This window comes from Phyllobates terribilis, unplaced genomic scaffold (assembly GCF_046119375.1).
Source record: "Phyllobates terribilis strain yellow unplaced genomic scaffold, ASM4611937v1 Scaffold_1__5_contigs__length_1240528914, whole genome shotgun sequence".
Lineage (NCBI taxonomy): Eukaryota > Metazoa > Chordata > Amphibia > Anura > Dendrobatidae > Phyllobates > Phyllobates terribilis.
The window spans coordinates 899567199-899591797 of NW_027362761.1; the positions used below are offsets into that span (position 1 = coordinate 899567199).

Sequence of the window (24599 nt, forward strand, 5' to 3'; positions counted from 1 at the left end):
GTCAGGATCTTCCCCCAGGTGGAATCATTGATAGCTTAAAAATGTGTCTGCCAGTCACAATCATTCTAGCTTTATAGGGAGAAGAAATAATAACAGAAAAAGGAGAGGAGTGTTGGTCCTATCACTGCAAAACATCTGTGTGTGCAAACTGCAGGCACAGGACAATTTCATCATCTGGAAGATTTGTTTAATTAAAGGGGTCATCCAAGGAAAATAAATTATGGCTGAAAGGCCTCAGGTTGCCAAAACGAAAGAGATTTTGTGGTGCTATACTCCCCCTCCCTGGCTCCAGTGCAGAGTTTCATTCTCTCCAGTGACTATTGTTGTCGACAACGCTGCTGACAATCAGCAGGTCTCCTTGAGGAGACATCATGAGCTGCTCAAAACCACTGAGATTACTGATTGGTTGCAGCGTTGATCACTTGACATTGATGCGCCCCCTGGGCCGTGGGGTACTCGGTAGCCAGGCCGGTCGATGCTGGGGGATGTCACAGTGGCAGTGACCCGGTCCGTGACCCAGGGCGGTCAATTAAAGGGGAATAAAGTAAAAGGAATAAAGTTTTTATATATAATGTTCGTAACGCCACCTGTGGTATGCGGCTATATAGGGCCGCCGCTGCGGTGTCGGTCCTCTGGAGCTGATGGCGACGCAGCAGAGTTGGTACAGCTCTCCACAGGCAGAGCTAAGCCCCAGGGCAGGATATAGTGATGCTATGAGCTAGATGTTGCTGGTGCGGTGTAGTGCAGGGCTGGTGATGGCGCAGCAATAATTCTTGGGCACAGTAGGGTGCAGTCTTCAAGGTTTTACTCACAGTTGTTCAAGACTCCAGGTGGCCAGCGCCAGTGTGTAACCTCCCACTTCGCCCTGCGTCCACCAAGGAAGGGGTTCAGCAATCTCTCAAGTATCTCAGGAGTACTTAACGGGACCCCGTTCTATGTTCCTTCCTCGGTCGTCTTCCTGCACTGGCTCTCACCCTCCTGCCCTGCGCCTCACAATCAGTGTCCCAAGCCAGTAACCTCGGATTTTGTCGGGCGACGTGCAGTCCCCTGAATCCTATGCGGCCACCTTTTCGGCTATATAATTGTAATTTTGGGCAGCTGCACCTTGAAAGTACAGTCGCCTCCGGTTATCTAGCTGAGCCTTGTAGTTCTCCACTAGTTCGGGGGCGGTCCCCTCTGCGACTTGATCCCTCCACGTCCTTGTAGATTCGGGTGCACGGGTGGCTTACGCACTCGCTGTGCCCCTGGGATCCCCTCTGTTCCTCTTCGAGCCTTCCCTCTGCTCCTGTCCTCTCTCTCAGTCTGTTCCCCTGGGCTTCTCAGTCTAGGCCCGCTCCTTCCTCCTCTCCTTCTGAGCAGAGCTCCTACAGAGCTCCTGCTCCCAACTCTCTCTCTCCTCAGACTGACATGATTCCTTCAAGATGGTTCCCTTCTTATACTCCTACTGAAGGTGCTCCCCTGTACTACTTCCTCCACCCACACCCACTACATGGTTCCCCCTCTCTCGGTTCCCCCCACTTCCAACCAGGGACAGGGCTCAGCTTTAAGCAGGTGCATCTTGCCCCGCCTGCTGGTTTGGAATGGTGTAGTGTTGGATGCAGGTGGGTGGGTCCCGGGCAGTACTCCCTCCTTACCTGAGAGTGGGATACCACACTTCTGGGTGAGATGCAGTACCTCTGTAGCGACTGAACCCGCAGGGACGCCACAACATCAGCGCTGCAGACACTGGGAGCAGTGGCAAAATCTCAGCTTTGCACCCGGCAAGGGTAAATAATGCACATATTGTTATTCTTTTTTTAATATATATGTAGAGAGAGAATGCAGCATGGGACAGAAGTTTTCCTAAACTGGAAAACCCCTTTAAGAAATACTCCTCACCTGCTGGCATCACATGTCGGTATGACTGGAGAATGGTAATAGGAAAAATGATGATTCAGCTCCACAGACTCCAATAGTAAAAACAAATGTCATTCATTTAGAATTTTTTAAAAATATCCAGATGGCGATAATGTAACTCCAGCTAGTAGAAGAACGATACTAGAAGGGAAACACAGGGGCACCAAGGAAGGGTGCGCTACCAGACGCGTTTCGAGCGAAGACCGCTCTTAAACTTGGTATGAATGACTGGAGAATGATCATACAGACGTGACTGTCTGCAGCAGTACAGGAAGCAAAGGGATCGCTCGTGAGTATGCTTTATCACTTAGCTTCACATTATTCAGCGTAACAAAAGAAGTGGGCAATTTATTCTCCGGGGTAATTTGTCACATTAATCTGCCAATAAACCGCCGTGTACAATTACATGTGAATTTATCCTTACAGTTATATGACATCACATGCGATGTAACACACAACTTTCTGTGATAGTAATGGAATATTCTGGGAGAAGAAAATCTGCAATATCACATAACACGTTATGTCGTACAATTTCACATCATTATTAATATAACTGTGCAGGGAAAAAAACATTTGGATTGTGATTATTCCAAAAAATCCCAAGCTGTTGAAATTTCTCTGTATATTCCACAGAAAAACATTCCACATAGTTCTGCGCCATAAAGCACTGCAGTAGTATGTTATACTCACACCGCTAGGTTCAGATAGGGACGAGACAGGTTACATGAATTCTTTGGAATCCTGGGCGAACCGTTACTCAGGGCGACCATAGACCATGTGCTGCAGCTTCTCTCAGGCACACAGGGGTATTGACCCTCAGGCACAGACACATAGGTTATTTCACTTGCTGACCGGACACACTTGACAAGAGTCCTCATAAATGGTAGAAGAATAGCATTTAATAAGAAGCCGCACAGCCAGTGCAAGTTAAGTCTTATGAGCAACAGGCTCAAGTGACAAACAGTACAGTTTCCTTTGCAGCACAGCAGTTCACAGTCTTCCCAGTAGTACAGGACAGCACAGTTCTAATGCAAAGATACATTAATGAACACAGTATTCTTTACAGAACAGTGAGATGGAGGAGGGGGGAGGGTTTGCTGAGGGAGATGATCCCTGTGACACCATTTCTTCCAGTCCTTATCTTTCTGCCTGACAATACTCTTGCACTGCTAGTTCCGGAACTCTACCTGACCTGTGCTTAGCTTCACTCCTGACTTGAATCCTTTTCACTTGCAGGGGTGCTTCTGTGATATACAGAACACACACCACCTTTCTCTTCTGCTCCAGCCAGACAGTAAACAACTTCCCCACAATCCCCCTAGGGCTCTGCTAAAACACTCCCCTTCTCCTGTGACTTTGTTAACCCCTCTAGTTTCTGGATGCTTCTGGAGCACAACACTTCCTGTCTCATGTGCTTGTGTTACTTCTAATAGTTGCTGAATGCTTTTAAAGCAACAGCACTACTTCTGCATGTCACACTCTGCAACAGCACTACTTCTGCATGTCACACTCGGCAACAGCACTACTTCTGCATGTCACACTCTGCAACAGCACTACTTCTGCATGTCACACTCGGCAACAGCACTACTTCTGCATGTCACACTCTGCAACAGCACTACTTCTGCATGTCACACTCTGCAACAGCACTACTTCTGCATGTCACAAGTAGAACTGCGATAAGCACACTGGTGTGGTGCCGTGCATAGGTTCACAAATGTCAGAAGAAAGATGGATGCACACCTGGTGGGTATGCTTGGGGTGAATCTGCTGTGGATTGGGAAGTAAAATCCATTGGCTTGCTTTGGATTTAGTTGCAGAATTACGGCAGATGTCACCTTACACATTTTGAAATCAATAGCCAATGTCATTTAGCACCTTGAATACGCCATACATATTTATGTCATGGGCTGTATCCCTCCCCTTTTATGCGGGCTCTGGCACTCAGCCGCATGTTTCCTGGCACTTGGTGACTGATTTAATCAGCCATCAAGTGCCTCTAACAGGTGCTGGTGAAACCGAGATCCACCCGTGGCTGTTTACTAGTTAAATGCTGCTATCAATCACTGACAGCGGCATTTAACACGCTCCGGCTGGAAGTGCGTCACAAGTCCCGCCCATCGGCGCCCCTCTCACGTGAATGCAGGGTGCCAATGGGCTGTCAGTACAGCCGGGGGTCTGTAGAAGACCCCAGTTCCTGTCCTTGAGAATCTCCTGTGAATGCTAGCTCGTGGCCGACGTTCATAGGAGATCGTGATTTTTGCTACACATAGTGGTGATCGCTGCTTCAGGTCTTCTAAGGCGACTATTAAATAAAGTAAAAGGTGAAAAAAAAGTTAAAAAAAAATATATATAAAAAAAAACACAAAAGTTCAAATCATCCCCCTTTTGCCACATTAAAAAAAACAATAAAAAAAATACACTGCGTTCAGAAATGTCCGATCTATCAAGATGTAAAGTATATTAATCCGATCGGTAAACAGTGTAACGAGAAAAAAATCAAAAAGCCAGAATTAAATTTTTTGCCCACTGTAACATTGCAATAAAATGCAATAAGAGGTGATCAAAACATCGTATCTACCCCAAAATTGTATGTATCAAAAAAAGTCAGCTCAGGGCACAAAAAATAAGCCCTCACCCAGCCCGAAATCCTGAAAAATGAGAACTTTACAGGTCTCTGAAAATGGTGACAAACGCCATTTTTTCATACAAATTTCTGAATTTTTTTTCACCTCTTAAATAAAAAATAAACTATACATGTTTGGTTTCTACATCCTCATACTGACCAGGGGAATCATATTGTCAGGTCAGTTTTACCATATAGTGAACGTGGTTAATAAAAACCCCAAAAAACAAATGTGGAAGTGACCTTTTTTTGTAATTTCACCGCACTTGGAATTTTTTTTCCGTTTTCCAGTAAACTATATGGTAAAATCAATGGTGTCATTGAAAAGTATAACTCATCTCACAAAAAAAAAACTAACACTCATAATGCCATATTGATTGAAAAATAAAAAGTTATGGCTCTTGGAAGAAGGGAAGGAAAAAACGAAAAATGGAAAATCGCCTGGGGATGAAGGAGTTAATATCAGATTTTATGCCAAGAACTTTTTTGGGGTCGGCTGGAGCATCACTATCTATGTATAAGTATTGTGAATTCAGTGTTCCAAACTTATTTAACCATTTAAAAACACCAGTTACTTACACAGATCAGTGAATTGCGGCTGACAGCCCAGTTTGATGTCAGTTTTAATGTGCAGCACCACTTTGGGCCAATCTCTGTACAGTGAGTTTTATGCGGGGCGTCCCTGTCTGTGTGACTGCAGCGTGATATTTATGACCCAGACCAGTTTAACTCTTTGAATACACCAATTACATATTCAGATCAGTAAAAAGTCTCCGTTTGCCCATCTTGATGCCAGCATTTTTGTCCAATACCCATTTGGGTCGGCCAGGAGTAAACTGAATTAGATGCAAGGTATTCCGATCTGTATTTTGACAAAATAATTTTAGTGCTCCAAAATCATTTAACACCCATAAAAGTGCCTGTCTGCCCAACTTGATGCCAGCTTTTATGCCCAGACTACGTGTGGGACAGCTAGAGCTGAATTTGGGGCTATCCTATCTGTATACCTGCAGTGTGATATTTGCAGCCAACACTATTTGACTTTTATTACATATTTATTTATATCAGTAAAAAGTAGCCGTTTTACCAATTTGATACCAGCTTTCATGCCCTTGACCCATTCTAGCTTGCATGGAGTGATCTGAATTTGATGCCAGGGTATCCCTAGTCCAAACTCATTTAACCCTTTGACTATACCAGCAGTTACTTTTCCAAATCAGTATAATGTAACTGCCTCCTTTGAGGGCAGCTTGCAATCAAGTGATTGATCGGTGTCTCAAAGTCATTTACTTCCTAAATTACACCCTTTGGTTCCCACTGTCATGCCCATTTTTTGTGCCAGGCTTTCTACCTGCTCTCCAATGTATTCCTCTTAGGGAACTTAGTATTTTATATGGGTATGATGAGCTGGCTCATTATTTGTCTGACTTGTGTATATATATATATATATATATATATATATATATATATATATATATACATACATATATATATATATATATATATATATATACATATATATATATATATATATACATAAATAAATAAATAATAAAAAATAAATAAAAAAAAAAATATATATATATATATATATATATATATATGCTAATAAGAAAGCGCAGAATAAGGAAGCAGTGAGAAGGGCAGGCAGGAGTGTGTCCTGGCTGTAGGAGGATGCCGGCTGATGGAGTGCCCAGGAGAGGGGGTGCTGTGTGCACTGACTGCCCATTCCATGGCTGCTCCTGGCAGCTGGGATATTTAAAGCTCACAAGGGGGAGGGCAGAGCTCACACTACACCGCGCTGCTGCCTCCGCTGCCTCTGCTGCCTGTGCTGCTGCCTCCGCAGCCTCCGCTGCTCTCCTCTCACAGCTCCCGGCGCCACAACACAAGCAGAGGAGGCAACAAGTGACAGGAGCCGGCAGTGTCCTGCCTGCAGAGCGGCTACAGCCGGCCTCCCCTCCACACTACAGTAACAGGCTGGCCGGCATCCCTCTGATTCATCCTATTGGCACACAACGGGGGGCACTGAGCACTGAGGACGGCAGAGATGTTGGTGAAGGGAGACACTGGGAATAAATCTGCCAACTCCCAGGGATGGAGAGGAGATCAGCCCGGGGATGGCGGCAGGAGCTGGAGCAGGACGTTACCCGGTGTGCTAGCCTTGGTGCTTTCTCTTCTCTCCTTGGCATCCTGTGTCTACCTGAATGTAAAGACCGGCGACCTGGAGGGCAGGATGTGGGCTCTGGAGCATGGCAAGTCTGGGGAGATCTTCCATGTGCCTGGATTATCTGTGGATCAGCTCAACTCCATAGTACAGGAGAAGGTGGACCGACTTCTGTCCCAGGTGCGGGGCTTCTTCTGCTGCTCCTATAGCACATGCTGGAGACTGCGCTTTCCCACCACATACATGCTAGCCAGCGGGCGAGCTGCACGGTGGCCAAAGGCCACTGCACTTATGGGGCACCACAAGTTAGTTTGTTTCATTTAGGCATAAGCTGCGGACATCCCATATGTGGATGTGGTGGGGAATCTCCGTGTAAGATGGGCTTTGGGAATTGTGAGCATTTTCCTAATATGATTATATACCTTCCACAGTTATCTGCTGGTCTGATCTGCTATTCTACAAGTAATAGTAAAAATATATCTACTTGTGTCTGCTAGATATATATAGAGATACTTAGATAATAGATAGATAATAGATGATAGATAGATAGATAGAGATAATGATAGATAGATAATGATAGATAGATAATGATAGATAGATAATGATAGATAGATAATGATAGATAGATCATAGATAGATAGATAATGATAGATAGATAATGATAGATAGATCATAGATAGATAGATAGATAGATAGATAGATAATGATAGATAGATAATGATAGATAGATCATAGATAGATAGATAGATAATGATAGATAGATAATGATAGATAGATCATAGATAGATAGATAGATAGATAGATAGATAGATAAACTGCCATGCCATCAGCAATGATTTATAGTGTATTCCGCTTATAATGCAATTCCTGAAAATAATCACGAAACCACCTCCTGCATTTTTGGAGAAGATTCTATTGGTCAGGAGGTGACAATATACATAGGTTGTATAGCTCTGTCTACTAGGTTTTGGTGGGATTTACTGAATTGTCATCTTGTCTATGTGAAACTATTCCAAGTCAGTAATCTGCAAATGTTGGATGTATTGGTCTTTGGTTTATGTATGATTAATTAGTGGTAATATGACTGCATTGTTCTATGAACAGAGGTTTGGCAGTTTGGCATGGTAACAGATTGCTTGCCTGGAATACATTTTCAATGATAGCAGTGTTATTATTTCATAAGTTGAGGTTCATATATACAAGTGTATATACTGCCCATCCATTAAACTAGCTTCACCTATGGAAAGAGAATGTATCTTTAAATGACTAGATAGTCTATGTAGCCAATGATATACCTAATTATCTATAGATTTAAGACTGGCATAAAGAACAGCAGAAATGGAAATATCTATTCTGTGACAATGCTCTATCTATCTATCTATCTATCTATCTATCTAACTATCTATCATCTATCTATTAGCGATCTATCTATCTATTATCTATCTATTTATCTATCTAACTATCTATCATCTATCTATCTATCTATCTATCTATCTATTTATCTATCTATCTCTATCTCAATCATGTATCTACAACTTATCTCATATATGGCTATACAATTGTCATCTATTATTTGTTTATTTCCTATTTATAATATATCTATCTATGTATCTTGAAAAAAATAGTGATAGCCACACCAAGGAATATTGGGTGGAAACCTCTGGACACTGACCAGAGGTCCAGTGTATAAAATATAAAAAGGCAGGCAGCACCGCAAATAAAGTGCACATAAAAGTGAGGATACATTATTGACCATCTCAAAAGCATAATCTATATAATCTATTACATATCTATCTATCTATCTATCTATCTATCTATCTATCTATCTATGTATCTAACCATCTATCTATCTATCTATGATCTATCTATCTATCTATCTATTATCTATCCTCCCATCTACTATCTATCTATCTATTTATCTATGATCTATCTATCTATCTATCTATCTATCTATCTATTATCTATCCTCCCATCTACTATCTATCTATCTATCTATGATCTATCTATTTATTTATCTATCTATTTTTCTATCTATCTATCTATCTATCTATCTATCTATCTATCTCTGTTGAGCTTGCACTGTATGTGACTGCATTCCTGTGCAAAACCTATGTAAGGACATTGTCTTAGAGAAAATTGTCCCAGATGAGTCTTAGCTCTGTCCTTTTATATTCTTTTGAATGTCATTGTCATAAAATAGCCATTTTTAATTATAACTGTAATAATTCTCTCAGTTATGTTCCATATATAGAGATATAAAGTCCTACTACATTATCACAGACAGTCGGAAACTTTGCTAATTAATGTAGTATGAGAAATGTAGGGATGGAGATAACATTTAAATTAAAGTTAAACCCTAAAAAACTCATTGGTGGTTGATGTTTTTATGAATTCCAATGGAATATTTGCATATTTTAATACTTGAAGATTTAAATTATCTATTTATCTATCTATCTATTATCTAATTATCTATATAATATATCTATCTATTTATCTATCTATTATCTATCTATCTATCTATTATCTATCTGTTATCTATCTAGTATCTATCTATTATCTAATTATCTATCTACTATCTATTTATCTATCTAATATCTAATTATCTATCTATCTATCTATCTATCTATCTATCTGTCTATCTATTATCTAATTAGCTATCTATTATCTATCTATCTATCTATTATCTATCTATCTATCTATTTATCTATCTATTTATCTATCTATCTAATTACCTATCTATCTTTTTATGCCCAAAAACTGTTTCAAAAAGTTGCACAATTTGTGATATTTGGCACTATACAATAATACCATATAGTTATAACCTGAATGGCTCCGTTTCCAAGCAGGAGTGATCCTAGCAGTGTGGTACAGAAGAAATGACATTTCCTCAGGCTTTTTCTCTGGTGCAGTCAGGTGCTGCTGTATATGATGGTGTATTTCATGAATGGGGAACGTGTCATAAGGGGCTGGTAGCCATCACAACAGCTTCTATGCCCCCTGTACTGACAGAATACAGGTACTGTAAACAGCATCTCACAGGAAGAGATTTTTATTTCCATGTAGATACTCCCTCCTTGTAGACAAGCAATTCATTTACAGCAGCTCCAAAATATAGAAAATTGCCATAGATGCAATGTAAGCGAATGGTCCTAAGGAATTTTTCAAAGTAAAATATTAACTGTACTTTTATTGTGGTATATACATTTAATCTCCATATCTATCTGTCTATCTATCTATCTATCTATCTATCTATCTATCTATCTGTCTATCTATCTATGAGGGCATAGATTTAAATCACCTTTTTTGTCTGTCTGTCATGTGAGAGGTCTGTCTCTTTTGGTTACTCTTTTTCTATAAAGGAACAGAAAAACAGAATTCCTAACTAACGTGATCACAGTCTTAGGGTTTTTCACAGTTTAATGTAACTTATTGTAAGGTAAAGTTGAGCAAGCAGATTTTCAGGGCCATAGTCAGGTGTCCATGGTCTGGCGTCCATATTGGTACTATGTGGCAGCCGGACAAGAGTCCTGCAAACTTCCCCAGCTGGCACTTGAATGCTCGCATCCTGGGCCTGCGACATCATGACGTTGCAAGAAGCCTGGTGACCAGGCCTGACATTGTGGGGGCCTAGTATACACCAAAGGCACCCAGAGAGTCCGCCAAGAAAGTTTGTAGGACCCTGGGGTTATTGCCACAGAGTACCGATATGGGCGCTGGACCAGCGTGCTATGAATCTTTTTACTCATCTCCACTCCCATGTCATATAGATCTTTAGACCCCTGTTCCCCGGATTTGGCCAATTCGGCCTCAGTTCAGTGGTATATTTTGGAGTTTGTAGCCGTATGGAATAAAACTTAGAAATAGCTTGTGGATTCAGACCCTACTTCTTCCACTAGTGAGTGGTCAGCGGTCAGAGAGCGGTGTCCATTTCCATGTCACAGTCTACTTGCTCCAATTGACCCCTGCTATGTGGCATGTCTCACCACAAGAAGCACAGCATAAAGGCTATCTGTAAAGTTAACGCTGTCTGATATAGGTGAATGTTCAGATGACCCAGGAGTGCTAGGATTACTGCCCTCACCATCTCACACTTCATTTATTTGTTTATTAAATCGTAGTGATCATTTAACCCCTTATCTTACAAAATATTACCTGTAAACACTCTGCTGTTAGGTAGGGAGAGTATCTGTATTAGGTGCTATCTAGGGCAAGTGTTACTGCTTCCTACAATACTACGATTTATCATCCATCCCTTACATGGTATCCCTAATCTGATATATTTAGTTTATTGTGTTTATTTAGGGATACCTAGGGAAAGGAGAGGGACAGCCGCCGTGGAGCGGGGGCACCAATCTGACCCCTAGGGTGAAAACACTCCGCTGTTAGGTAGGGAGAGTATCTTTATTAGGTGCTGTCTAGGGCAAGTGTTGCTGTTTCCTACAATACTACGATTTATTATCATATTATCCCTCCCTTTCATGGTATCTCTATATGTGTAGTTTTGTATCTTCACTTGTACTATAGAGTACACTTTTAAGGATAATTATTAAAAGTTAACTTTTAAGGGTATTTTTTCTTGTCTACAGTTTTTTTGGTAATATATAGATACCCCTTTGCCAATCTATTTTGGTTTATTTCTCTTGGTTTTCCTCTGACAATATAATGGCTGGATTTTTGTTGGGGCCTTTAAACACAAATAAATGGCTGGTGTTATGATCTGCTACAGGGACTAAGGAAAGACAGGAGAACTGTCCCTACAATAGAACTAAACTAGATCCCTACGATGTAACGGGGAACCTGATCCTGCGATCAGACCCGCTAAAGTCCTCGGCTAGTCTGAACGAAGACCTATAGATGTGAGGGAGGGATCCCTACAAGAACTAGGGACTGGGATAAGTTGGACACCTCCTAGCAGAAATAGTAGCAGTCAAAGACAAACACACAACAAAAAGCATAGAGGTCAGAAGACCTAGCAAAACTAACAGAGAACGGCAACAGAGCACCAAGCTAGCTCAAGAGTAGTAAATACAATGAAGTCCAGCAAGACCAGGAGGGCGGAGCCGGATTAAATAGGCAAAAATGGTCATGTGACCAGCAAACTAAAAAAACCTAACAGGAGAGTTCTAACAGCTGGATGAAGCTAAGGAGGTTTTCTCAGGGACTGAGTGTGGAGCTAATATTTCATTGAAACCTAGCATTAAGAACGTCTTTTCTGACCTATTAGAAGTCTATAAGGAAAATATTAAATCGTGGTGGGAGGTCCAGTCATTGGACAACTACATAAAACAAGGGATAGTACCACGTGGACTAAGGATTAATTTGCTACCAGCACATAGGAGTAGGTCTACATCACTCCTTTCTAAGTGGGAGAAAGAATCTACAGCCTCATCTTTGAGGTTTATGCAAATCCTATTAGAAGAAGAAAGGGTCACCTTTGAGAAATCTGCAGCCACTCTGAAGGAACATATAGATAAGGCTCTAAACTTTAAGTCCGCACCAGATTTTTCTACAAGAGAAGAAGCATTGAGGGTGTCGGTAGAGAAATATCAACTCATTTTGAAGGATAGAAAACATAAACGGTTTACTAGAGATTTGACTGATTTTAGGGAAAAACGAGCCTATCCTGCCTTGAATAATAAATCTGGTACAACGACGGACATCTCTTCCTCTGACCTAGAATCTTCTGATACCGAACGTACTCCGAAAGAAATCTCGAGATTATCTAGCAGATCTAGGGGACAAGGAAGGAGAGGCTTTAACAGAAAATGGCAAAACAGAGGCTATCTAGGCCAAGGGCCATCCTTCTCTCCATCTCCCTCTACGGGGCTATCCTCTATTTCAACTCCCTCTTTTTTAGAGAACAGGGAAGCACGTTACCATTTGCGAGAAAGAATGGTGAATCACAATCGCTAGGTGGAAAAAAAACATCATATGGATCTTATGCTGGTAGTGATAGTAGCGTGATAAATCTGTCCTCACATGTTCTTACAGAAATTGAAAGGAGGGTTCTAGGGACAGGATTGTACCTACGACCTGCTTTGACCCCTTTTTGTGGGTCAAAGATATTGACCTCTTTTTGAGAAAACTAAGATGGAAGAAATTTTTTGCCCTCAGTGATAAAAATAAGTGTTCACAATTGGGCATCTTAATGGAGGAACTCCAGGATGTTCAGTTGTTATCTGAACTTGCAGATGAGGGCACTCGTGAGGTGGGGGAGGGCCCTTTTTCAGATCTGAAACCCAAGAGTACTAAAATGCCACCTATAGGAGACATTAGCAGCATAGACATTTTTTCATCATTGGTAACGGAGGAAATTAGGAGGATAAATCCAAGGGCACAGAGGGTGAACCCTAATCTTACGTTTAATGAACGGAGAGCACTACAGGATTTAAGCTGTGACACCTCCCTTGTCATAAAACCCTCTGACAAGGGAAGGAACACAGTACTCCTGGACTGTGACCAGTATGTCTCGATGTGTATGAATATTCTTTCAGACACTATGACCTATCAGTTGCTACAAGGAGACCCTACATCTGCGTATATGAGGACCTTATCTGACATTCTACATCAAGCCAGATTAAATGGTCTTATCTCAGTAGGTGAATTGAACTTTCTCCTTCCAAAATTTCCTGTAATCGCGACTTTTTATGCCCTCCCTAAGGTCCACAAGGGCTATCCACCACTGAAAGGGAGACCAATAGTGTCAGGTGTGGATGCATTGGGTCAAAACTCAAGCATCTACCTTGATAGGATGCTCAGACCCTTTGTCACAGCTCTCCCATCCTATCTGAGAGATACAACACATTTATTAACGAAACTGGATGGCATTACTGTTGACCCTGGCACCATTTTGGTTTCTATAGATGTGGAAGCATTGTATTCGAGTATTCATCATGCAGCGGGCCTACTGGCAGTAGAATCCTTTCTCAGAACAAGAGGAAACCATCTGATTCCACACAATGGGTTCATTCTCCAACTGCTTGAATATTTTTTGACGCATAATTTTTTTCTTTTTCATGGGAGGTTCTACCACCAGCTCAGGGGCACAGCGATGGGGAGCCCTTGTGCCCCCACTTATGCTAACCTGCTCCTGGGCTGGTGGGAGGACACTGTAGTCTTCGGGGACGGAGATGTGGTCGGGGGCCCACATATCCAGTTTTGCCGCCGTTACATCGACGACATCCTCGTCCTCTGGACTGGAGATGAGGTGTCCTTCATTAGTTTCATACAACGCCTCAATGAGAATAATCTGGGCCTAAAATTCACCTATGAGATAGGAGGTAATAAGATTGCCTTTCTGGATGTTATGATTTTGATTGATGAATCGGGTTCTCTGAGGACATCTATTTTTAGGAAACCATCGGCGGCAAATAGCCTTTTGAAATGGGGTAGCTATCATCCCACCCCGCTCAAACATGGGATCCCTAAGGGTCAGTTTTTAAGACTGAGGAGGAATTGTTCCTCTACCACGGATTTTTTTCATAAGGCTAGGGACCTCAGGGACCGGTTTTCTGATCGGGACTATCCTACTAAGGTTATCAATAAAGCATTTAATCATGCTTTACAGCAGGATAGATCAAGGTTACTCGTGACTCATCCTAAGCCTGGACAGACCTCCTTAACTAGGCTAATCGGAACATATGATGATCAACATCCTAGGATTATGACAATTCTGAGAAAGTATTGGGGCATTTTGAGGACGGACCCAGATATTTCCAAATGTATTGCAGAGTATCCATCTGTCACCTTTAGGAGAGGTAGATCTGTTAAAGATCATCTGGTACACAGTCACTTTGTGCCTCCCAAAAAGGAGGGGACTTGGCTTGACAGAAGGTCTGTTGGTACCTTCAGGTGTGGGCAGTGTACCTATTGCCGCTATGTCTCTATCTCAGACACCTTTGTGAGCTCTGTGACTGGACGGACCTACAGGAACAAACACTTTGCCAATTGTAAAACAATGGGTGTGGTATATGTGTGTACGTGTACCTGTCCCAAAGACTATGTGGGTAAAACAAGAAGGCAATTTAAGGTGCGCATTGGTGAGCATTTAGGAGATATCAGAAATAAAAGGGATACACCCCTGGCTAAACATGTCAATGTGCACCATGGAGGAGACCTTAATTCCATCACATTTCGCTCTATTGAAGTGGTGAGTCCCTCAGTACGACAGGGGGACTGGGACAAAAAAATTCTGCAGCGGGAATCCAGATGAATTTTTTGGCTTGAATCTCTGAATCCCGGAGGTATTAATGAGCAGTTAAGCTTCTCTAGCTTTATATATCCTCTTTCTTGCTTCTATTAGCCTCTATGGACAAAACCATGATCAGCCCTTCAAAATACATATATGTAGATTGTCCCAGTGTGCGTATTTAGCATACTGGCTGACTTGAATGTTGATTCAGCTACTTATTGATATTTTATAATAAGTGGATAATATACTACCTATATAACTCTATATAACATATGAGATGGACACACACTTGCTTTAATTATGGTTTTTTTCAGTTTATCTCTTAATGGTTTGTATTGTCCGGGTCCGGTTCTTGGTGATAGTGCTAAACTTCCCTGTATTCCCACTAGTCGCGTATTCCTCCATGCAATACAGTGAAACGCACTTTGCGGTTCACCTGGTGTTACCAGGAAGTGACGTATAACAAAGTGGAAGGATACGGATTTTGCGTACGCAACTTGCGTTCCATTCCCAAGCTACCATTATTGACTACGCAACCGGAAATGACGTTTGACGTGAGCACCGGAAATGACGTAGAAGCCGGTGGTACGCTAGTCTCCTTAATGAAGCTTGCGTTTCAGAGCCAGGGCAACGCTGGGATTGATCACAGGTGAATTGAATCCTGTGGCACGTGGTGATTTTTAGGGAGGTATAAAGCGATGACTCCGATCATCTAACACTATGTTGGATTCCGGTATACAAGGAGCTACTATGCGGGCATCTATTATGGCTTGTCTCCTCTAATACTCTCTGTCCTCTGATGAACCCCATATTGAGGAGGGGGTGAAACGCGTTGGGACGAAGGGACTAACCTAAGGGATAATTTTCTTATTGATGACTTTATACCAATCTTAAGGCTGTTTCAAAAAATGGATGCCTGGAGTGTCGTTATATATTTGTGAAATTTTGGACTATGGATTGACTCTGTTCAGCTACTTATTGAAAGACCTTTAATGAACACCACTCAAGGCATCATTTGAACCTCAGAGATAAGATAAGTCTATTGTTTATTTGATAATTCTTGACCAGTATATACTTTTTTCCGTGTTGTGGGTTATTTCTATATTTATATTTGAACCTTTTCTGTGCAATTACATATATATTTTGTTCACCCACCACGGTTATGGCAATTATGGCCATTTGATATGGAGCATGTCTATTATGACTAGTCCTTAGAACTGGTTTTTATATACGTGTGTGTTAATATTGTGTTTGTTTAGGGATACCTAGGGAAAGGAGAGGGACAGCCGCCGAGGAGCGGGGGCACCAATCTGAACCCTAGGGTGAAAACACTCCGCTGTTAGGTAGGGAGAGTATCTTTATTAGGTGCTATCTAGGGCAAGTGTTACTGCTTCCTACAATACTACGATTTATCATCCATCCCTTACATGGTATCCCTAATCTGATATATTTAGTTTATTGTGTTTATTTAGGGATACCTAGGGAAAGGAGAGGGACAGCCGCCGTGGAGCGGGGGCACCAATCTGAACCTTAGGGTGAAAACACTCCGCTGTTAGGTAGGGAGAGTATCTTTATTAGGTGCTGTCTAGGGCAAGCGTTACTGTTTCCTACAATACTACGATTTATTATCATATTATCCCTCCCTTTCATGGTATCTCTATATGTGTAGTTTTGTATCTTCACTTGTACTATAGAGTACACTTTTAAGGATAATTATTAAAAGTTAACTTTTAAGGGTATTTTTTCTTATCTACAGTTTTTTTGGTAATATACAGATACCCCTTTGCCAATCTATTTTGGTTTATTTCTCTTGGTTTTCCTCTTAAAATAATACCTGTAGTCTGATACGCTGTGAAGCACAAAATAAAGCACGTCATTGATGGACCAAGGATTCATTTCTCTACTATCCTTACAATACAGATCGTAATGACGTATGGTCGGATTATTGATGGTGTGTAGAGGGTGCCTGCTTCCTGATGTAGACATTATTATATTTAGGATAGGCTGAACGGTGTGGCATGGCATCGTTGTATATTTTCCTAGAGTTGAGTAAAATAAGCCCATAATTTTTTTTCAAATGGGATTTAGCCAAATCCCACGTCTGCTAAGCTAATTAATACTGCCTAAAAGATCTCCGTCTCCAAGTATGAAATAGTGTATTTGCATATAATTATTAGGGTGTTAATCCGGTGAACACGGAAGCACTCCTGGAATTATCGCATCCACATCAGGGATCACACGGTTAAATGACTGCGCTCACAGTTAATTTGATGTGGGAATGGATTGCAGTATACAGTACAGACCAAAAGTTTGGACACACCTTCTCATTTAAAGATTTTTCTGTATTTTCATGACTATGAAAATTGTACATTCACACTGAAGGCATAAAAACTATGAATTAACACATGTGGAATTATATACTTAACAAAAAAGTGTGAAACAACTGAAAATATGTCTTATATTCTAGGTTCTTCAAAGTAGCCACCTTTTGCTTTGATGACTGATTTGCATACTCTTGGCATTCTCTTGATGAGCTTCAAGAGGTAGTCACCAGAAATGGTCTTCCAACAATCTTGAAGGAGTTCCCAGAGATGCTTAGCACTTGTTGGCCCTTTTGCCTTCACTCTGCGGTCCAGCTCACCCCAAACCATCTCGATTGGGTTCAGGTCTGGTGACTGTGGAGGCCAGGTCATCTGGCGTAGCACCCCATCACTCTCCTTCTTGGTCAAATAGCCCTTACACAGCCTGGAGGTGTGTTTGGAGTCATTGTCGTGTTGAAAAATAATTGATGGTCCAACTTAACGCAAACCGGATGGAATAGCATGCCGCTTGAAGATGCTGTGGTAGCCATGCTGGTTCAGTATGCCTTCAATTATGAATAAATCCCCAACAGTGTCACCAGCAAAGCACCCCCACACCATCACACCTCCTCCTCCATGCTTCACGGTGGGAAGCAGGCATGTAGAGTCCATCCGTTCACCTTTTCTGCGTCGCAGAAAGACACGGTGGTTGGAACCAAAGATCTCAAATTTGGACTCATCAGACCAAAGCACAGATTTCCACTGGTCTAATGTACATTCCTTGTGTTCTTTAGCCCAAAGAAGTCTCTTCTGCTTGTTGTCTGTCCTTAGGAGTGGTTTTCTAGCAGCTATTTTACCATGAAGGCCTGCTGCACAAAGTCTCCTCTTAACAGTTGTTGAAGAGATGTGTCTGCTGCTAGAACTCTGTGTGGCATTGACCTGGTCTCTAATCTGAGCTGCTGTTAACCTGCGATTTCTGAGGCTGGTGACTCAGATAATCTTATCCTCAGAAGTAGAGGTGACTCTTGGTCTTCCTTTCCTCGGGCGGTACTCATGTGAGCCAGTTTCTTTGTAGCGCTTGATGGTTTTTGCAACTGTACTTGGGGACACTTTCAAAGTTTTCCCAATTTTTCAGACTGACTGACCTTCATTTCTTAAAGTAATGATGGCCACTCGTTTTTCTTTACTAAGCTGCTTTTTTCTTGCCATAATACAAATTCTAACAGTCTATTCAGTAGGACTATCAGCTGCGTATCCACCTGACTACTGCACAACACAACTGATTGTCCCAACCCCATTTATAAGGCAAGAAATCCCACTTATTAAACCTGACAGGGCACACCTGTGAAGTGAAAACCATTTCCGATGACTACCTCTTGAAGCTCATCAAGAGAATGCCAAGAGTGTGCAAAGCAGTCATCAAAGCAAAAGGTGGTTACTTTGAAGAACCTAGAATATAAGACATATTTTCAGTTGTTTCACACTTTTTTGTTAAGTATATAATTCCACATGTGTTAATTCATAGTTTTGATGCCTTCAGTGTGAATGTACAATTTTCATAGTCAAGAAAATACAGAAAAATCTTTAAATGAGAAGGTGTGTCCAAACTTTTGGTCTGTACTGTACATCTGTATAAATATTCCAGATAGACTATATACAGATAAAGAGCTCGGGATGAGTCTGTGAAATCCATCATGAGTTAATTTGAACCATTAAATCCTGTTCTCTTTTTCCAACAGAAGTCATATGAACACATGGCAAAAATCCGAATCTCAAGAGAAGCTCCGGCAGAGTGTAACTGCCCAGCAGGTAAATGTGATCGCTTGATTGATATCTCCTTGCCCTCAGTTGCCTTGGCATGCCAGCAAAGGCACGGAGCAGCTTATTAGGCTAAAGACACAATCACATCCGGCCAGAAAAAGTCTTTTGTAGGCTCGTGTGTTTGTCCTGTTGTTAGCTGCTGACTGATCCGGTATGAATATCTAACAAATTTGTCAAAAATGACAATATTTATTGAATTGGTTGCTGGTTTTTCATTCATTTCGTTTCAATATATCTGTGAAAATCTGTGTTTCTTTGACCTGTGCAAGAGTTGTTATACATTATAGAAATATGTCATGAGAAAGATCGTGCATCAGCCTTTTCCATTTAGTAAAACAAGAAGAATGGCGCTGCCCGAGACAGGGAATGGATTGGGGTAACCGCTGCCAGGCTGAGCCGAACAACATGAGTCTGATAGTCTGATTGCTAGGATAAACTACTTGATAATCACAATCCTTAGCAACCAGTCAGTCTCAGATCACTTAGTTGTTTGATCCATGACATCATTTTTATTTAAAAAAAATAATTACTTAGAGTTGATGGACTGGTCATATGGGCAATAATGGTGTTCTTAAAAAAGAGCAGACCCTTTCCTCTAACGCCTTTAAATTGAGGTCAAAGAAGAAGACCTGAAAGTTTTACAGGAGCAAGTTATACCTTTCTCCTTTGCTGCCGTTGGCCTCATGCAGAGGTCCATTGTTCACGTACATGTGCTATCCATCAAAGCATCTTCCCATTATAGTCTATGGGACTGTTCACATGTCCTTTCTTTTTTTATAGACTGTGGGCTCATTCAGACGTCTGATTTTCTCATACGTGGAGAATTTTTTTTTTAAAAAAAAATTCTCCACCTTCTTCTTTCTGACAGTCTGTGAAAATCGGACCCCACTCCAATGTTATCTGAGCGTGATCTGATTTTTTCACAGACCATTGACTTTCATTGGCAATTTTGATTAGAGGGTCGGATCAAAATTGGACTTGTCTTTCGCGATTTTTCGCAGAACTCTCTGTCTACAAAAAAATCATGGCTCCATAGATTATCACAGGTACAAGTGCTATCCGTGAAAATCATGGAGAGCACTCGTACGCATTCAAATCAATGGGTCAGTGGAAAAAAAAAAGAAAGCATGCCGATGCCATCTGTGTGTTATCTAAGTGCTGTTGGACTTTGACTATTTAATTGGTGCAAGAAGATTAGAAATGTATTTATTTTTTCATACAATAAATATAGGTGTCATATCCAGCACACTTGTGAAAAACTGTCCTTTTTTTCACATACAAGAAAAAAAACGGACATCTGAATGAGGCCTTAGTCATATCTATGTAACTGTTATAGTGCTAGGAATCTGATTTTAAGGGGTTTCCAACTATTTCTCACATAATAAAATAAAAATGTCCTGAGTGTAGCGTACACTCTGTAGAAATATGGTACTTATCTTGGGAACCATAGTTATTTGTTTGGGCTGCATTCATTCATTTATATAACCACACATAAACGCATATGGTTGTGGTGCACACACATATCCGTATCAAGTCTATATACCCACTGAGGACGTAACCACAGGCCAGCCTGTAGCCACTGCCTGTGGGATTCGCTTTTGCAGACTAAATATAATCTCTCGCAGATGTATAGTATGTGTATAGAGCACATTAAGCGCACTTTTATATTTGCCACTGTTCCTTAGTTTTACAGTATAAAAAAGTGGAGAATAATTTGGCGTTGTCAAATACAGCTAAACATCCCTCCCCCCAAAAAAAACACTTACATTTCCTGTATTATCTCATAATTTTGCTTTGTGAATACGGTCTACAAGTGTCCATACCTATTATACAAAAGTGCCAATTTCGGGGAGAACGTTTGATTATCTAATGTGTATAGTAAAATTCTGGACTTTTCCCTGAACGCATATGTTGAGGGAAAATAGGATGAGGCATCTTGGATTCCAACATGACCGATCCTTAGTACTTAGAGGAGAGAAGCCCTAGCTAGCGGCAGCAGCTTGTCTCTCTTTCTCTAATAAATGCTGTTCATGCCCAGCCGAGCTGAACATGTTTGTATATGGCGGAGTCAGAAGACAGCCTGCCACTGAGTAGTGTATTCTGTGGTTTTCTGCGCAGGCGCCAACGAATCACTGCTACTTCCTCCCATAGAAGACAGGAAGAGGTACGGATTATGGCGGGAGTGCAGGACGCAGGCGCGGGATTACGGTGCCGCAACTGCATGTCACAGGACACTGGGGGAGGACGCGGCATTATAATGAAGAGAGGAGGCGGGGATTCGTTCCAGGCCCCCTATGCCCTGGGGCCTGGAAGGAATCATTAAAGATATAAAATACAATTTCACAACAGCAAGACCTCTAATATGAGGCATACAAGTAGGACTAGATTAACATTTCTATCACCTGTATGCCCATATTAATAGGTTATATACGTCCCAGGGGGTGACAGATTCCCTTTTTAATGAGACTTTGTCTCCCTATGCTAAAGTAGTCAGTAAATAGATTAATAGATGCTGATACTGAATCTGCTTGTGACGCGCCCCCAGGGCCGTGGGGTACTCGGCAGCCGGGCCTATTGATGCCGGGAAAATCACGGTGGCTGGCCCGGTCCATGACCCAGGGCGGTCAGTGCAAAAGGGGGGATATTTTTATATGGGGTTTTTGGGACTGTTCGTGACGCCACCTGTGGATTGCGGCAAAAGGGATGCCGCCGCTGCGGAGCAGTCCTCTGGAGCTTATGTTACGGCAGCAGGGATGGCGTGGCTCTCCACAGGTAGAGCTTGCTCCAGGGCAGTGTAAGGTGGTGAAGGTTGCGCTGGGCGTTGTAGTGCAGGGAGGGAAAGATGGCGCAGATAAAGAATGGACGGAGGCAGTGCGGTGCAGTCATCCGAGTTTTTACTCACAGTTCTTATGACAGTTCCACTGGTGCACTGTACAGTTGTCGGCCTCCCACGTCGCGCTGCGTTCACCAGGCAGGGGTTCAGCACTTCCTCAGGTATATTAGGAGTACCGGACAGAACCCCACTTTCTTGTGTTCCTAGATAGACCGTCTTCACGCTGGGTCTTTCTCCATCCTGCCCTGCGCTTCCCACTCTCAATCCCGCTCGGGTGCTCTGAAGTCCCTCCTGTCCGTTGGAGTTCACAGACCTGCTTGACCCTCAAGGGGATTAGAATGAGGCTTCGGCAACTGACTATATAAGCCAGAAGCCTCCGGTTTTCCCAGCCGAGACCTGGAGTAACACGGCTGGACCAGGGGCCGGTCCCCTTCTTGCGGCCTACGATCCCTCTGCCTTCTGACAGATGCGGGGCGTATGGTTGCCGTCCTGCACTCGCCGTACCCCCTAGGATCCCTTCTTAGAACGGAGCCTACTCCTCTGCTCCCCACCTGGGCCTCTAGGACTGGGCCCTACTTGTGGAGCAGAGCTCCTAAAGAGCCTCTGCTCCCTGACTGTTCTCCACTGACTTCTCTACCGAACTCTCCTGCCACCCTAAAATGGCTCCCCTTTATATACCTACTACTATAGTGCTCCCTTAAACTACTTCCTCCACCCACACCCACTACTGGTTCCCCCCTACCTCTGGGTTCCCCCCACTCCAGCCAGGGACAGGGCTCAGCAGGAAAACACATTGCATCTTGCCCTTCCAGCCGGCCTGGAGCAGTGTAGTGTTGGATGCAGGTGTTGGGGTTCCGGGCAGCACTCCCTCCTTACCTGAGAGAAGGAGATACCACACCTCTGGGTGAGGTGCAGCACCCCTGCGGTGACTGAACCCCCAGGGGCGCCACACTTGTATGTTTTTTCTCACCTGCTTTGCCTTGATTTGTGCCTGTACACAGGCTATGCATGCCTAAACATGGATTCCTAAGAATGTGCTCAGAAAGTAAAGGCCTCCTAGGGCTCCTTCATCAGCATGAAGTGCATGGCCAAGTATAAGAAGTGTGGAGTGGGGGTGTTGCTCCAGGTACCACAGTCTATGCTGGTGCAAAATTTTGCCCACTCGACGCCCCCTACGCCACGCCGCCTCCTCTGTAAACTGATCAGCGCCTGCCCCCCTGGAGCTGCTTATGTAGAACACAACATGAGAGATGAGTTTATAATCAGCTGCTGAACTCTGAATAGGCAGCAACCGAAATGAAGTGAACTTTGTCATCTCAGTCACTGTCTATGCAGAGCCCAGGAGCTGATAACAAACTCATCTCCACTGGTATGCTCTGTATAAGCAGCGTGGGAGATGACAGAAGGTGAGCACATAATGAAAGAGCACAGTATTTGATCAAGTGCAGTGCTCACGACTCAATACTGTCTTCATTCAGCTGCTTTTATATCTTCTTTACACTTTTTCTAACTCTAACTAGGGCTAGGGATTGGTTTATAGTTAGGCTAAGGGCTAGACTTAAAACTAGGGTTAGGCTTAGAGATAGGACACAATTGTTGCATAAAAAAACAAATAAAAAATGTAATACATTAAAATAAGCAAAAAAAATAACATAACTTTTTATTTTTTACAAAAAGAAGAAAACTAGAAAGTTAAAACACAAACTATAATGACATCAATATTTTTCTCAAATTTGAATACATATAGTTAGGGGGATACAGGGATAAATACTGAACAGGTGGATGGAACTCCAGGAGCGCTAACGGGTCATGGGCTAAGGGGCGTAAAATACTTGCCCCAGGGACTGGCAATCCACACTATGCCACAAAATGCAAATACAGCCATGTTCATACATTGCAGAAAATGTCCACTGCAGATTTGGTCTCAAATCCACAACAAATCTGCATGTGTTACTTGATGATTTTGTTGCAGATTTGGCTGCAGATTTGACCCTACTCCATTAGTATGCATTGAATAGGGTGCAATCTACAATGAAAATACGCACACGAATGAGAATGCTCCTGATTTGAAATCTGCAGCATTTTTTCTTTTTTGTGCAGATTTTTTTTTCCACATCTGACTAGGATTTTGAAACCCAATTACTTAGAATGTTTTATAAATTGCTGCAGCTTTGCATTGTGGAATCTGCACCACAAATCCGTGACAAATACACAACGTGTGAACTCGGCTTCAGTAGGAAAATAAAAATGAGAGATTGTATATTTGGAGGGGTTTTTGAGTTCCTCAAGAACATATCTTTTATCTATGGCTTAGATCAGTAGGATATTCCACATATTTTAAACCATCCCATAGTCACCTTATTATTCTCCCCGAGGCCTCATTTCCACTTCCCTTTAATTTTTTGAGCTTATATATTATACATTATTTTTCGCAGCTCTTGCATTATCAGTTCCAATCACACGCTTCACTCCAGTGAGCTGATATCAATTATCAATTTGCGTGTTCACGGATTTGTGAAATGCTGAACGCTGCAGCCGTAATGCAGCCGGATGGAGGCAGAACCTGTATCCATCCTCGTTCCTCTGTCTGTTGTGTTTAATTTCTCTTTGATTAATTTCTCAGCCTTGAGCGAAAGTTGTTCTTATTCAACCTAATTTGCTGACCCAGGTGATAAAGGCGGAATATGTACTCTGGATTTATACTGGAGTAATATAGCCAGGATCACCTTTGACAGCGGCAGCCACAGGCTTACACAGCAGCATTGTGTGGA

The 24599-nt window shown here is 42.2% G+C and overlaps 1 protein-coding gene across 1 annotated transcript in view; it reads left to right on the forward strand.

The window, feature by feature from the left end:
* The first annotated feature begins 6203 nt into the window (after window positions 1-6203).
* Window positions 6204-24599, forward strand: part of COL25A1 (collagen type XXV alpha 1 chain) — a 686464-nt gene continuing 668068 nt past the window's right edge. Inside the window, exons 1-2 of the mRNA XM_073640961.1 lie at window positions 6204-6863; window positions 18914-18983. Of these exons, the coding sequence (XP_073497062.1) occupies window positions 6567-6863; window positions 18914-18983 (367 nt within the window). The 5' untranslated portion in view covers window positions 6204-6566. The remainder of the gene's footprint in view (window positions 6864-18913; window positions 18984-24599) is intronic.